This window comes from Ciconia boyciana, chromosome 5 (assembly GCF_034638445.1).
Source record: "Ciconia boyciana chromosome 5, ASM3463844v1, whole genome shotgun sequence".
Classification (NCBI taxonomy): Eukaryota; Metazoa; Chordata; class Aves; order Ciconiiformes; family Ciconiidae; genus Ciconia; species Ciconia boyciana.
Window position 1 is genome coordinate 31162590 of NC_132938.1, and position 15992 is coordinate 31178581.

The 15992-nt window shown below is 53.2% G+C and overlaps 1 protein-coding gene across 1 annotated transcript in view; it reads left to right on the forward strand.

Annotated features, from left to right (window-relative positions):
* Positions 1-7790: 7790 nt before the first annotated feature.
* PDGFRA (platelet derived growth factor receptor alpha) overlaps positions 7791-15992 on the forward strand; it is a 35194-nt gene continuing 26992 nt past the window's right edge. The window contains exons 1-2 of the mRNA XM_072861486.1: positions 7791-7819; positions 15019-15079. Coding sequence (XP_072717587.1) covers positions 15031-15079 — 49 coding nt within the window. The 5' untranslated portion in view covers positions 7791-7819; positions 15019-15030. The remainder of the gene's footprint in view (positions 7820-15018; positions 15080-15992) is intronic.

Genomic DNA, 15992 nt, shown 5'->3' on the forward strand with positions numbered 1-15992 from the left:
CCTACTCTATCCCTCCTCTGCGGTGTCCTGGACCGATGGACAAAGAGAGGCAGCAAAGAGCACTGTTCTGATTTGGGCATTGTTTTGTATCCTTACTGCTATTCCTTCAGCACTTAGCCTGTTAACATGGGACAAAGGAAGCAAAACATAGATGGGAATAGGGGCCAGGAAGGTGAGGGATTATCCCATGATTCCCTTTCTCTGAAAGAAACCTCAAATGGGTAAAATCTGAATGCCTTATCTTCCTGGCTCTTGCAGTACAGGTCCTTTCAGAGCTGCAGTCTGGACTCTCCCACATTTCCTTCCCACATCCCTCCAAGGCACCTGCACAGGGCGGAGGAGGGATGGTGGACAAGCTCATCGCAGCAGGAGGTTGGGGCATGATGCGTGTCTCATTGCTCCCTAGCTCTACAAACCTGCTCAACAAACAGCTTAAAAGATTGCTCTGTGAAAGAGTCAGCTTCACCATGATGTCTTTGTTCACTGATTCAGCAAGGAGTCCTCTAGCAAAAAGAAGGCGGACAAGGCTTGATATCCCTGTACTTTTGAGATAACAAACAAGATTTAAATACTCCTACATCCCAACCCCACTTAAAAAGAGCAAAACACATTTTCCAAGTCTGTATTCTTCATACACCATGAGGAATCAAAGACAGCTGATTCTCCCCCCCTCCCCCCCCCCCTTTTCCTACATACCCTAAAGAAAGATCCGATTAACCTGTGGTGAAAATCTGGGACCACTCAAGAGAATGACAAACATCCTTGTGATTTCACTGGGGCTGAATGCCAGACCTGGAAAAAATTGGCTAGCATTTTCTCACCAACTGCAATTAAATTATGGTGAAACAGTTTCTATTAGGGACATGGGCCTAACAAATGAAGTGATATCGGAGACAGAACCTATTAAAGGACATCTTGTCATCTGATTCATGGGAGCTAGAAAAATGTCTAGTAATTTATGGGTCTTCAGTATTTCATTGTTCCTTTAGGGACTCCTTTCAGAGTTTGCTTCCCAGGGGTACTAAGCAATCACCTTCTGAAAATTGCTCCTTCTCAGCGAGTTGAGTTTAGCATTCAGATAACAAGGTTTTCACCGTGAAAAAAACCTGTTGACAAGTGAGGTATAAATTCAGATTCACTGCAACGCCTGTGTTGTGGCTAGAACAGTGAAATGTTCACCAGTAAGATGAAGCTTGCTACTGCCACAGCAGCAATCATATAATTTAAATAGAATACTTTGTTGTTGTTATTTGGACAATGTCCTGCAAAATGATAAGTTTATGTAGGTAATGTATTTTAAACACAGTTGGTTATCAAGGGTTAACTTGGTTAGTGGAACCAAAGTGAAAGTTTTAAAATACTGCTGCCATGGAGAACAAATGCCTTCAAAGCTCCTATAGCATATGTTATTTAAAAGAGCACTGTTCTGGTTTGAATTATTTTTCTTCACAGTGCTTCTCTAGCTTTATTGCCAAAGAAAAGACTTCCAGAGCCAATTTTTAATCTTAATTATACCAGATTCAATCTGGAATATTTCCCTTGAAGTTAGAGTTACACCAGATTTACACAAAGCGGAATCTGGCCCAGTTTCCACATTAGACACTTTCTCAAAAGATAGTTTAGGTTAAAAACTGGGGTATCTAACTAAAACAGCTAGCAGACCAAGGATCAAAATCTACCTACATGCTCCCGTATCCCCTGTTCTTGAGCGATGCCCGAGCTTCCCTCCCTAAGCTGTAGCTTCACATCCACGGCTGCAGGGAAGGGACCTGTCCCTGCATTTTCCTCTCATCTCACTTTCTCATTTCTCCCCCTGCAACCACCTCACTCAAGTGAAGTATATATAACCCAGTACTCTAAAAGACTGCCAACAACAGACAGGCAAATAAACATGTAACTGAAGCAGAAAGTGCTCCCTGCAGAATCAGATGAGGTACAGACCAAAACCCGGTCACCTCAGACAAAAGGAAAAGCCCAAATAGTCTCTTCCAGAAGTGACAGAAGAGAGAGGAACAGTTTCCCCTGACTTTTCAGTATGTCAGTCCCTCCTGTCTCACAACTAAAGAAAGAAAACTGAAGGTGTGGGCTTCAGTCACTGGTACCTCTTGGAGTGGCTCTACGTGTGATTGGCGCCTGCTTGATTTCTTCCATCACAGATTAGGGTTATAGGACTAACCTCAAGCTTGTGTTTGAGCACAGGAAACACACAGCGCTGCAAGAACGACAACGTGATTCACACCTCCTGCTAACGTACCTCCAGCACCATCTTGGTAAGTAAATGTAAAATAAATGACTGAATTCAACGACTAAGAGAAATGACTAAATTAATTTCCAGGTCTGGAGCTTTTTGCTGACTGTGTCAACATGGATGCTGATTCTTGCAATTCCTAAAGGTGGATTAGGGGTTGACCTGTTTTGGAAAGTATTGGATGAAACTCATAACATCCACCATCTCCACACAAACCCCAACTCTGCAAGCTCTTAGGAGCCATCGATGGCCTTCCCTCCTCTTTATCCTTGGGATTGGTGAGACTCATGCTCAGAATCTGTCCATGCCACAGAAACAGAGGGAGAGTGTTTTGTTTGTCATGGGATTTTTGAGCATGAAACATCCAGGGAGGAGAGGGATGCTTTTAGAAAGCCAATCACAATTCAGAAATCTTGGCCATAGCTCCAGTTATTTTACAGCAAATCATCCCAGAGGGATGTATTGTTTAATCACTAAGCATGAGAAGAAAACCTGTTGTGGGAAGAAGCAGAAAAATGACACCCCATGTCCAGAGCATGGGCAATTCAGGGTGGTCACTAAACAGACATGTTGGGTCTCTCCTGAGTTTGCCCCCTCGTGATGTTCAGCCTACCTTGGCTCTTCTGTGCCCATGGGAGGGATATGCCGTGGACGTGGCCAGGCCAGGCACATGCGGGGATTGATGCTGACACAGACCAGGGCTAGCCTATGCCCATCGCGTCAAGGGTGACTGCAACCGCTATGTCCAGGATAGCCTCCGCACCAGCCAGCTCCCCCGTGCAGATCTCAGGGCTGGGTCCCCAAGCATAGCGGCCCGAGTAGGCAAAGCTGGTACTAATAGTAAATAGACACAGAACCAAAGCAGCCTGGTCTGGCTGTGGTTTTGTCCTGCTGTTATCCATTAATTGCTGCAGCTCAATTGAAAGAACAAGGGCAGAGATAATGGTCTCGGGAGTTATGAACCGAAATCAAACCTGGGCTGAATCGGCAGAGGAGGTCCTTTGGTTTCAGAGGGAAAGCTTCTCATTTGCGGCGCGGGAGGAACTGCTCTCTCTGCTGCACTTGCAGCGTGCCACATCCCCCGAGCTGCTGGGCCCGGCCCACGGCAGCCCGGGGCTGTGCAGGCTGGACCTGCAGGGACGAAGCCCTCAGACCCTGGCGGGCGGGAGGACGGCCCCGCTTCCCCATCCGCTCCCAACCCGCTCGATCCCTCCGCTAACAGCAGAGGCACCGACGTCTGGCGGGGCGTGCGGTGCCCCGGCTGGGCGGGCTCGCTCCTCCCGCGGGCTCCGGTGCCCTCTAGTGTCGCGGGCGGCGGCGCTGCCCGGGCACCCCGGGCCGGCGGCGGGGGCAGCTCCGAGGCGGCCGCACCGAGCGCGGCTCTGCCTCCCCGCCCCGTCGGTGCGGCGGCGGGGCCCGGGGGTCGCCGCATCCTGCCCCGGGGGCCGGGAGGGCGGGGCAGAGCGGAGCGCGGAGTAAGGCGCCGGTGAAGGGCTAGCTGGAGGAACAACCCGATTTCCCCTTGCCTTCTGGGCTGCCTTACCTCGCCCCTAAACGGGGTTCGGGCCGCTTCTGGATCGGAGCAGCGTGTTTATCCTGCCCCGGTCAAAAAGTCAGGGCGGGAGCAGAAGGAAAAACAAAGCCTGTTTTTCAAAGAATAGGGCTTCCACGGCTGCTTTAGCATCTTTTCATGTCAAGAGCCAAATGCAACAATGAAAGCAAAACAGCTCGACGTTGTGGCAGCAGCGGCCTCTGGGAAAACGACGGGCACAGGGAACTACCTTAGCCAACCATGTGGGAATCAAAATAAAGGTTGGGGAGGGCTGGCTGGGCAACGTTAATTTCTTTTGTCTGGCTCCCTGCTCTCCCGGCGACACGGGATCCCTGCTATTCAGAGCCAAATTCTGTTGAACAAACAAAATGAGGGAATCTGGTGTTGTGGAAAGAGGGAAAGAAAAAAGCCAAGCTGGTAGGACTGTAAATGCACACAGAGCCCTCCCGCGGGCAGCGCACATCTCCCGGTAGGCCTGGGGGGCTTGGCGGTCTCCTGACTTGCTCCCCTTCTGCCTCAGGAAGCCCTCACCGCTGTGTTCTCCCTCCGCGATAGATGCAAGCACAGGTTTATAGCGACAAGCGATGAGAGGCCGCTCCGCTTTCTCCCTCTCTCAGGGGTTTGAGGGGGTCCGCTCCAGGTTGGAGCTGCTCTTCACCACGCAGGGGCTCCTGCTCCAAAAGGTAAAAAGGGTGAGCAGGCTGCGGCTGACCCCCGCACCGTGCGTTGCTGCAACGTGGGTAACGATAATCAACCCAGACCTGCCTTCCCACAGAGACAAAAGGCTGCGGCCCCACGGCGGGGCTTCCCGCGGGCCCCGAGCCGGGGCACCCCCTCTCACCCGGCCCTGCGCTGCAGGAGACCGCTCGGACCCCCCATGAGCCACCTATCAGGCTGCCTGCTAGCCTCAGCCAGCTAAACGCTGCCCGGCTCACCCCTGGGAGAGAGCCGCAGGAAAGGGCTCATTGCTTGCAGCAAACTGGGACTCCTCCCGGGTGGGGGGCTGCTGAGCGGGGCGGCTTGCAGGCTCCCAGCCCCCCTGGAAGCGTCCGAGAGCGGAGCGAGACGCCCTGCAAAAACCCGGCCCGTCGGTGCCCGCTGCCCGGCCCCTGCCGGCGCTGCGGGCCCGGAGAGGGACCCCCGGGGGAGTCAGGTTGGGAGCATAAACAGGCGAGAGCAGCCCTAGCCCGCAGTTTTGTTTAAGATGTGCGGCTTCCATCTGTTGCCGCGTAAACACACGCTAGCGGGATGCCTTATGCTCCAGCCCTTCGGGGGGAGGGGAAGGGGGCTGCAGTGGTGAAAATCCCCCCCACCCCCAGCCTGTCCTCTCGCTAACCCCAAGCCCCCCGCGCCTCCCTGGACGGGACCCCCCTGCGCCACACGGGGCGGGGGGTAGAGCTCAGCAGCCGTCGTGGAGGGTTTATTTTAACTTGCCTCTGCGCTGAGCCAATCCATAGGCACCGCCGGCACTTCGGGGGCGATCGGCCCAGCAGCAGCTGCCCGGCCCTGGCCGTGCGGGCAGAGCCCGGGCAGCTCCCGGGCGGCCGGGTCCCCCCCCGGGGCGGCGGGCGTGGGGCCGGCGCGGCCCGGCCCTTAGCGTGGGGAAGGGGGAAGCCACGTCGGGGAAAGCGTCACCGCTCCCCCGGAGGGGCCCTGGGCGACGGGGCACCGCCGTCCCTGTCGCGGTCCCCGCAGGGGCCGGCGGGCTCCCCGCCCGCAGCGCCAGGCTGGCCTGGCAGCAGCTTTGCCAGTCCCCGAATTTGCCATTTTTGTTTTTCGCTGGGTCTTGTGAGATTCCACGTGGAAGCCGTTACCGAGCGCTCGATAATGATCATGACAAAGGCATTATTCAAATGAGGCAGGTAATTGCAACCAGAAGGCGCCTCCTCCCCTTCCTTTTGCTCCTTTCTTTTTGCAAGAGTAACTCTCGCATTACATCCCATCCTGACGGTACTTGGCCAGGAATCACCTCCACCGCCCCGCACGTTCGACCAGATACGGTCGCGCCGGTAAACCACGGCCGAGCCCGGCAGGGCCGGGCGGGACGGCCTCGGAGCTCACAGGCGGTTGCTGCCGCCGGCCTGAACCGCACATCTTCGTGGGGTTTCATCTGCGAGGGCCCGCAGCTCCCAGCCAAGTCATGATAGGACCTTTCCCTCCACAAATTAAGGGGTTCAGGCTGCTGGGTGCGCTCGTCCCCCCACGCGGAGAGTTCCGGGGTGCAGTGGGGTTTTTTCCTGGGTTGTTTTGGGGTTTTGCCATGCTTTTGACTCACTGGGAGCCTGTTGTTTATTCACAAGCATTACGGTATCCTGTTAGCGTTCCGACCAGGGGCTGCTCACAGATCTGACTCCGATGATTTCCTGGAGGAACATGTGGAAGCAATAGCGGGGCTGTGCGCTCACCCGAGCTCAGGGTGCACTCGTGGAAGGGGTGCAGAGGGCCGGCAGCACCGCCGGGACCCTGCCAGCCCAGCCAGGGGCACCTCAGCCTGAGCGCGCTTTTCACGGGAGTCGGTTCTCGGTCCTGCCCCTGTTCCCTTCCGGGCATCTTCGCTTCAGAGGCTTAATTCTCCTTCGCTTAGGAAAGAGAAAAACCACCGGATCCTGGCGCTTGACTTTGAGGACAAACTTTCCTTTTGTTTAATACTAAAAGGAAAAAAGAGGTGCGGGGGGCAGGGAGAGGAGGGCCAGGCTCGGGAGGGGAGGAAGCGGGAGAAGCCCCGGGGCGCAGCTCTCGGGCCGGTGGCCTCCCCAGGAGGCGGGCGGGCCGGCGGGCAGGCAGGCAGGCAGGCAGGCGGGCAGGGGCCTCCCGCGCCGCTCCGTTCCTGGGGCTGCAGTGCCCCCTCTCCCGCGGCCGCCGCATCGCCCCGCCGGCCCCGCTCGCCCCTTTCCGCACGGAGCCTGCAGCAGAAGGGCTGCGAGGGCAGCTCCCCGGCAGCTCCCCCGGCCACCCCTTATCGCCAGCAGATAGCGACGGCCAACAAAGCAGAGATACCCGGTGCTGGCTCCCCGGCGGGGATCAAAGCTCCGTCTGGAGCGTGTTCAAACAGGACGGACTCGGACGTGCGTTGCCCTCGCCTCCGCAGGCACCTCCGGCCCTCGCCGTGCCCCCGGCGTGGTTATTACTGGGGTTTGTTTGCGCTGGGGAAAGCAAAGGCAGAGAGGAAGAGAAGAGCTTTCCCGGTCCCGTCGGAGCAGCGGGGTTTGGGAGGGCTGGCTCCTGGCGAAGGTTACCTTTCGTTGTGTCTTTCATTCATAAATGTTAGTGATTCGTCTTTCCCCCTCTCTCTCAGTGCCTCCTGCTCCCGGCTGGCTCACGGCCGTCCATCCAGCTCTCTAGCCCGAGCCCAGGCTCAGTGATGTACAAAAGACACGAGGAAGCCGCAAATTCGTTTCCAGATCAAACTCCCATCCATAAACTCACACTGTGACCGTGGACACCGAGCCCGGCGCCCGACCCACCGTCCTGGAGGGTCTGAGGAGGGAAGGCTCATTCATGAAATTGGGAGCACTCGGAGTTTTCATGAAAGTTTGTTGGGTTGGGTGTGTTTTTTTTTATTTTCTCCCCCTGCAGTGCAAAACTCTCCGCTTCCCCCTTTCCTCCCCCTCGCCCCTGCCATATGGCTAACCTCCCCCCTCCCCTGCAAGGCTGGTGAAATCTGGAGGCAGAGACTGGCCCCCCTGCCTGCGTAAGAGCCTCCCGCCGGCGCGCCCGCCTCCGGCCGCGGGGCTGGGGGCGCCGGGCGAGCCAGGGCGGCTCTTATTCTGAAGGGGCCGGAGGGGGGCTTCATTTCCTGACAGCTATTTACTTAAAGCAAATGATTAGTTTTGGAAGGATGGACTATAACATTGAATCAATTACGGGACGCGGTTTGTGAGACCATTACAGTCGGATCGGGAGGGAGGGCGAGCGGGAGGGAAAGAGCGCGGCTGAGCGGGGAAAGTCACAAAAGACGTGGACATATTTTGGATATTTTACAATCTGCAGGACTGGGGCTGCGGATTATAAAGGAGAAGGTAAGAGGTGAGGGGCGGTTTCCCCACCTTTTTCTTTTTTTCACCTTTTCTCCCGCTTCTTTTTCTTTCTCTTTTCTTCCCCCCCCCTTTATTTATTTGTTCTTGGCTTGGGTTTTTTTTTTCTCCTTTCCCCCCGATGCTCGGAGCCGGGCGGGGGGCTCCTTCCCGCGGGGCGCAGGCGGCGGGGGGCGGCGGGCGCTGGCGGCCCCCGCGGAGGGGAGCGGGGAGCCGGCGCTCCGCGGGCCGTCGGGGCGCGGCGGCGAGCAGCGCGGGCAGCGCTAATGACAAACACATTGGGACGGCGGGGGCCACCGCGCCGCATTCCTGCCGCGGCGGCGGGAGCGACCCGCCGGGGCTCCGCGGGCGGCGGCGGTGCCCGCCCGGGGGACGGGGCGACGCGCACCGACAGAGTAAGGTGGGGTCGCGCCCCGCGGTTCCCCCTCTTCTCGCATCCCTTGCTGCCTTCGCCTCGCTGCTCTCCCGTCCCTTCCCCCACCCTTTGTTTTTCACCACCTTCCCCTCTTCAGATCCCCCTTGCCCACCTCACTCCGGGTAGCCTAAATTGCCCCGAGACCCCGGGCGGGGGCACAGACACAACCCCCCCAGGGCAACCCGACCTCCATCCCTGCGCGCTCCGTCTTTTTTTACACGTCTCAGCGGAAGAGAAGATGCTGAATTTAGGCAGGACTGGTACCTGGAGCCTTTCCAGCTTACAGCCCCCTCTCGCAACGGGAACGCCAGCCCCGCCGCATGCCCCGCCGGACTGCTGGAGCCCACCGCCTTCTACCCCGGGGGAGGGCAAAGTCTTCGCGGCCACCGTTTGGATTTTGTCAAGCGCGGAGGTTGCAAACTTGCCAGCTTCTGCCAGGCTGGAGTCCCCTGGAACAGTCCTAAGAGCAAGTAGGAAATGGCTTTTTGGCTGTCCGCGGCATTGCTCAACATTTTTGGACGCGGATCCCGCAGCCCAGGAGCCGTTCCAGAGAACAGGACTTGGACAGCTTTTTCTGGAGCCAGCAGCGACAGATCTAGCGAGGCAGCAGCAGCCGCGGGGCGCAGCCGCCAGCCCCCGGGGCTTGCCCGCATCCCGGCGGGCGGCTGCGGGGCAGAGGCGGGGGCGATGCCTTGGCTCCGGCCCGCGCCGGGGGCACGTTCCCAGCGCCCCTCGACGGCATTTTCGGCGCGTCTCTTGCAAATGCTCCAGCTCCCTGGCGCTCCTCCGGGGCCCAAGGCTGCACGCCCGGGGCGGACAGGGCATCGCCTCGTCCCGAGTGGGGACCGACGGACCTGTCCTCAGGGCTGCGGGCACGTCGCTTTGCCTTGTCGCACAGCTCCGAGCCGGGGCACAACGTCTGTCCCCCCGCCGAGACTCCCGCCCCCTCTCCGGACTGCGCGCCCTCGGGGTCCCTGCCTCGCCCGACGGAGGGGGCTGGAGGAGAAGCCCCGGGCGGCAGCGCCAGCAGAATTAGCCAGCCCCGGAGGGAAACACGGCTTCGCTCTGGCCCTCTCCATCTCCCCTACCCCGCTTTTCTTTTTCCTGGCTACCTCGCATTAAAAACAAAACAAAACAAAAAATCGCTCCAGCTTGGCAACGGCTTTCCTATTGTTTCCCAGACAAACAGCGAAGTGGCTGGGAGTTGCCATCTCTGCTAGGTCTGCTCGGTGTCCCGGGCAGCCTTTGATCCGCAGCGGCTCTAGCCGTCGGGCTCCGCCGAGGGGCCGCGGACCAGGGGGAGCCGCGGCAGCGCCGCTTCCCCTCTCCCCGGGGGCTGCCACTCGGGCTCCCCGCGGGCAGGCAGGGTCTGGCGAGGGCCTGCAGCCTGATGGGGGCTGGAGAGTGTGAATGTAACCCCCTCCCGCCATCCCCACCCCGGTCCCGGCTGGCTGTAGGCGGCCGCTGTCTCCCCGACGGGGCGCACCGGGGAAGGGGGGCGGCTTGTGACGCCCTCGGCATCTCCCAGGCCCGATGCAGAGCCCAGCTGGGGTCCCAGCTCGGCTGCCTTAACTCCGTGTCCCTGGATGGGGCAAGAGACGGGATCAAAGCAAGGAGACAGGCATCAAAGGTTCCTCTGTCATCGGCTGATCAAAATATGAACTGTGGAGATCTGACTTTTAACTCTGGGTCTAGAAACGCTAGGGAAAGATCTCCCAGCAAGGAACTTCGGTTGTAGCTTCTAGTTAACAAAGAGCATTTTAGAAAGGCCCTCAGCTAAACAGCGGTTTAGCCAACCTCAAAGCTTGGAAAAAAAAAAAAGTTTGAAGAAAAATGAGACTGCACAAAGCACTGGGATTTAGGAGTCCACAAGCAAACCAGCTCTCCCAGCCTGCAGGCGCTCTCCTGCTGCTTTAAAATGAGAGCCCTTGTCCTGGTACTCCTCTCCAGGCACCAAGGGGCAGGAGGTGTGCCAGTCTGTCTGCCATCGGACAGTGGGGCCATCTTTGCTGTTATTTTCTTGTTGATGTAGGGGAAATCTTCATGCGGCTGTGAGAGTAATATATAGGTATTAGGTTTCAAGAAAGCAGGAAGTAATAAATATTTTAATAAAATACCTCTCTGCAGTACTACAGTATTGAGCTAGGATTCGAGTACAATGTATACAGACAGAAAAAGCCTTGCATACCCCAGACCTTGCTGGTTATTTCCAACTATACCAGTTGGTCTACAAATGAGGGTGAAATGTATAACCTTGTACAATCCTCGCCTTGCTTGCTTCCTTAGATCATCATGGCCACAATGGCACTGCTTCTGCATGTGAACTCCAAAAATTTTAATAGAATATGTTTGCTTCACTTGTCTTAGAGACCAGGGAATGACTTCTGAGAGGTGATTTTTCCTGGTGGTGGCAAGAATTGCTGATAATTTAAAAAAAGCAAGCAAGCAAGCAAGCAAGCAAACGATCCTTTCTCTCCCTCTTGCCTTGCTCTCCTGCTTGACTCATCTCTTTCAAGTCAATAAAGCTTTGCATGGGCACCCAAGGGAAATGTTTGCAACAGCGAGGCTTCCTAGCTCCTGAGGTCAACAGAGATGGATTGGTTTTTCCATGCAATGCTTCTGAGCAATTGAGTTGGGCTCTGAGGTGTTCTTTGATCTGATCCTGAGAACCTAAGTGAGATGTATTCCTTGGAAGTGCCAATCTTTTTGTCTGTTTCCTGAGACAGTCTGAAAATCCTCTTTGGACAGAGTGGGGAAATTTAGATTTTGCAAATTTCCCCCCACCTTTAGCTCCTAGACTGGTGGAGTCTGTCCTTGAGGGTTAGGCTGAAGAATCAGGGTTGACTGGAAGGCTCCTTGGGTAGCAGCCATGACTGTGTGTCCTGCAGAGCCCAAAGTGCACCGCAGGAGCCCAACACTGGGCTAGTCTTGGTGTGTGGTTATTCCTGCATACAGGCTATGCTGGGTGCAAATACTTGTAAAGGGATATGGAACAAGCCTCATTTTAGGAGAACATTTATGCCAATCTTTTTAATTGAAGAAATTTTCTTGTGTTGTTTGAGCCTTTCCCCGGTGAAACCCGCCTGTTAGCACTGCAGGGTAGCTCTGCTCTTGCGGAGAATTGAGTTTGCAGTTTGGGAATTGAGAACCAAGAAATGTTTCAGGAGGTCCTGTCTGAACATTTACATTCAGCTAGTGACATATAGCACAAGAAGGAAGTGTTCCCCCCTTTTCTAGGGCTAGCCTTAGCTCTTTCTGGAAAAGATCAGTCTTCCCAGAAGGACAGACTGCCACTCTGACAAAATCACCACTGCAATTATCCAGCCCTCTCATAACAAGGGTAATCACATCATTACATGCCAAGATTTGCAATCCAACTACTGCCATATTCCTTATGTAAATACAGACCAATAGAGACCAGTTTTGGTTTTTTTTTAAATCGGTGAACTTGCATGAAATTGAAATATAAGAAATTTGAATTTTAAGTGGATCCAGGAGATCCAGTGTAAAGTCCATCAGCTACATTGGAGAGTAGCGCTTCCTTCTGCTCGACAAGAAATTTGGCTCATTAATGTGGATCAACATTGCCATCCTGTGGCCAAGAGTATGAACTGTAGTGACTGGGTAGCTGGCAGGAGATAAGTCTGTTAGTCTTCAGTCTTCTGGTAGATGGGCTAGTTTTCTGTCTTGAAAGAGGTCTTTGTTTCATTTACAGCAGTATGAAAAATGTATACCACTGGCTCTTCTTGGTCCACCAAGGTGCTTTCTCTCTAGGTTATGTAGAGCAATCACCTAGGATATTCCTAAATAATTTTCTAAACACGTATTTCCATCAGCTTTCTGGATATTGATTTTACTTTGTCTTCTAAGTGCAGTCGATGAAACCCTTCTTGGTAGGAAGCCAGCGCTTGGCAGTGAGTGTTTAGAAGATTGACTCCTTGCTGATAACAGTTCTTCAGATGTTCTTTTCCTGACTTTTTATCACTAAAGCACACAAGAGAGATATCAAAATTTCAGTCAGATCCTTTCAAAACCCAGCGGTTAAAGTAGATGCAACGACTGTTTTACCCTGGGCAATCAGCCTCCCCTGCAGACAGTTTGGCAAACCCTTCATGGCATCACGTAGCTTTCACTGTACACGGCCATGTTTCTATTTTAGCTAGCAATGTTCAAGGTATGCAAGGAATTAAGGTTGGCTCAAACTTCTGTTGTATGTGTGCTGTCAATACTGGGCTTTGGCTTGCATAAATCTACTGGCTTCAGTGAAGTTACACCAATTTATGGTTTGATGGAGCAGTGTTAGGAACTGGACCTGGTGTATTTATTTAGGGCTGAGATTTGGGTGATTTAGGACTAAGAGAGCTGGTCTGTCATAAGGAAGGTAAAAAGGGCAAATAAGTGCATGCAAAAAATTAGGTGATCATAAATAAACAAAAACATAGTAAGCATGCCTGCTGGGTGTTGTGGGAATGAGTAAACTCTCTTTTGCCCAGAAGTGTGAAATTGTACCTGCATTAAACCTTGACTCCAGCACTGATGTGCGAGGATACGTTGGAGATGAGACTCCAGCATGCTTAAGTCAGATGCACGATGTAATTAAATCCAATTCAAATAGATTTTGAGTACAGATGATGGTGAATCCTTAGTACATTATTCTGTCTTTCACAGTGAGGAAGTGTTACTCTGGGTCTTGATGAGATTAACAGGTCATTGAGGAAAGATCAAAGCTCTAGGTTGTGAAAGAATAGCCAGCTGGAAAACGCAAATTTAGTTAAGTCCTTGTGCTTTTAAACTGCAACGGTAGATTGAGGCACTCAGCTCTTACAGATTGCTATGGGAGCTCAACCAAGACAGCAACGTAGTGCTTTGGAAATGCCATCACCTGCACTTACGTCAGTAGAGTCATGGCGCTTCACTCACATGCACAGCTCTGCAACAGGGTAAGGCCACTTCAGCAGAGCTTCTGCAGACTGGTGTGCGAGAGCTGAGCTAGCTTTGTGTTTTCTCCTTCTGTGCTGCCTCACTTGCACTGAATGGTCTGCAAAAACAACACAAAAGGGGGGCGAGATCCGCCTTTTCGGAGAGACAAGGCAAAAGGAAACTTGGCAGACAGTGGGGTAACATTGTCTTGTGGATCTTGGAGGTTAGGAGTCAGATCAATAAAGCAGACCATGGTAAGTCTTTCAAGATTTACAGTGGGTTACTTTATCAGAAAAAATTTACAGGATATAAATGTGATAAAAATGAGTAAGGAGGCTGAGACTGAGGGACTTCTTTGATGTCCTAGAGTCTGTTATCAATGGGAGACAGATACATAAACACATGGCAATTATTGCTAATTGAAGAATCAGGCAAAATGCCTTCTCTCTGCTGGAATGTTGTCAGCTGAATTTCTGAAGTTGTTTGTACATGTTTTTGGGGGTTGGTAGTTTGTAAGTCTTCTAATCCTGCTTCTGAGACCTGTATGTTTGATTCGCGCATCAAATACTTTTTGCTTTGCAAAAGCATGCTGTCTGTGCCGCACGTTGCTGGAGGAAAGAGGGACTGGTTCAAAAACACTCCTTGGCATGTTGTAAACATTTAACTCCCATATGGCACTGGCATAGTTGTAATAACTGGATGTACCTACGTGCTTTCCTATCTCAGCATCAGGAGCTGAATATCAGAGGGTGAATAGAAACTCTGCAGAACCTTTGAAAAGTAGTCCCTGTCTTGGCACATCATCCTTTATTTTACTCCTTGGTCTGTGTTTCAGATTAGGGGCTCTTCCGTGCAGACATTTTTAAATCTATATTGGCTTTGGGCCAAATCCAGTTACTATTAAAGTCACCAACAAAACATCCATTGATTTCAATGGGAGCAGGGTTTGGAGGAGCTCCTCCTTTGGAAATTATCTAGCAGGCTGCTTGAGGATCTTAAGTAGAAATGTCATTAGATGGCTCAAAAATTACATAGATGTTTATTGCCACTGCTGCCTCTTCAAGACTGATGCCTTAGGATTATGTGTTTGAAAGCTAAAATTATCGCATGTGATCTATGACTCCACACTGTCGGGGAGAAGAGATGCTCTGCGAATGGCAGTGCTGGCCTACAATCTGTTGTGGATTTATTCCATTAGAAAATTTTAGCATATGTTTTAAATAGCATGTCTCTCGATCAAGGGAATTCTTGCTAAGTAAGCAATAAACACTATTGTATTGTATTCTATTCAGTAAGCTATATATATACATACGTACAATGGCAAAACAAAAATATCACTCAGGATTGTACGATTTGTAATAAAAGTAGCTTTTAAATATGCTTTGTCTCCCATAAAAGCTGCTTGCAGCTAAAAGGCCAGGACTTACTGCATGAAGCCATTGCATGCTCGCCGATGTCTGTGAGGGTACTGCCTCTGTGCAGGGGTGTTTCTGTGGGCTCAGTCCCGGAGGCTGCAGCGGGCATCGGAGCTGCTTGCAGGCTGTTTGAGAGAGGGATGCGCCAGGACTTGGCTCCTTACGCTGCCCGTGGAGAGAAGGGGTTATGGTGCCTTAGCTGCATTCCCCGTGCTGGGGAAGTGTCTGTGGCCCCACGTACCCCGTGGGAGGTGGTGTCACGTCTCAATGGGCTGCGGGCGCGAGCCGGGGTCCCCAGGCCGTTTCTCTCCGTGGCACCATGCAGAGCGCTGGGAAGCTGTGCTAGAGCACTGCAGGAGAGGGGTCCTGCAAACTCTCATTCCTGTTGTCAGTCCATTAACTGTCTCCCTCTTGCCTTCTCCTTTCTGTTTCAGTTGTTGGTAGCTATGGGTACTTCCCCATGGACGTTCCTGATCCTGGGATGTTTTCTCACAGGTAATGTTCTGCAGTCCTCTAAGCCCTTCCACCCCTACTGCTTTGTAAATCATTATTTAAGCTTTCTTTCATTGTGCCCATGACAACAAATGACAAATGCTTGTCAGCTGGCTACAGGCTCGATTTTTCTGGCCGTCCCTTTGGTAGGCTAAGACAAGAACTACCAAGACGATGGTAGTTTTGCTAGCCTGTGCCGGCCACTTTGGCACCCCTACAGCTGCTGTAACCTTCTGCCTGGCTTGTCTGCCTGCGCAGGGAAAGTGAGCCTGCCTACCTCCAGCTGTCTCCAGCAGCGTGGGGCAGGCGAGGCTGCCTGTGTGGGCTCCCCGCATCCTCCCACGCCGCACCACCGAACCGCACTCGCCGGGACTGCCTGCCGAGCCTCCCAACATCTGCCGAGCGCATGGTGCCGGGAGGGGAGGGCAGGGTTTGCCACAGGGTGCCAAATATAGAAAGGGCCTGTAGACTGAGATAACACATGCAGAAGCGAGAAACTGGTTTCAAAGACAGTCTGGATTCCTGCTGCCAGTTTATTGCACAGAGCCCACTTTCACACCGTGGGTCTAAATGGCTGTTTATTGTTGACAACCCTATCTGTTCTGTATGGGTCATTTCATAGACTGAAACAGCGAATCTGTTTTCCTGGTTAATTCCCTGTTTTTTAGTGTGGGGCTTAGGGTGTGGATCCTCTAATTTTCCTTCTGGGAGTTGGACCTGCACCAGCCCACCTAAAAATTACCTAGGGTTGCAAATCTGAGCCTCTAACTGCAGATTGAATCTGAAAACCAGTGCCATCTACAACATCTAGTTCAGTGAATTACAGTTTTATTTGGCTATAAACCTGTAGATTTTGGCTAGAGGTAGACCTGATGCACAAATTTTGGATCTAAGCCTCTGCTTCGGCCCTTTGCAG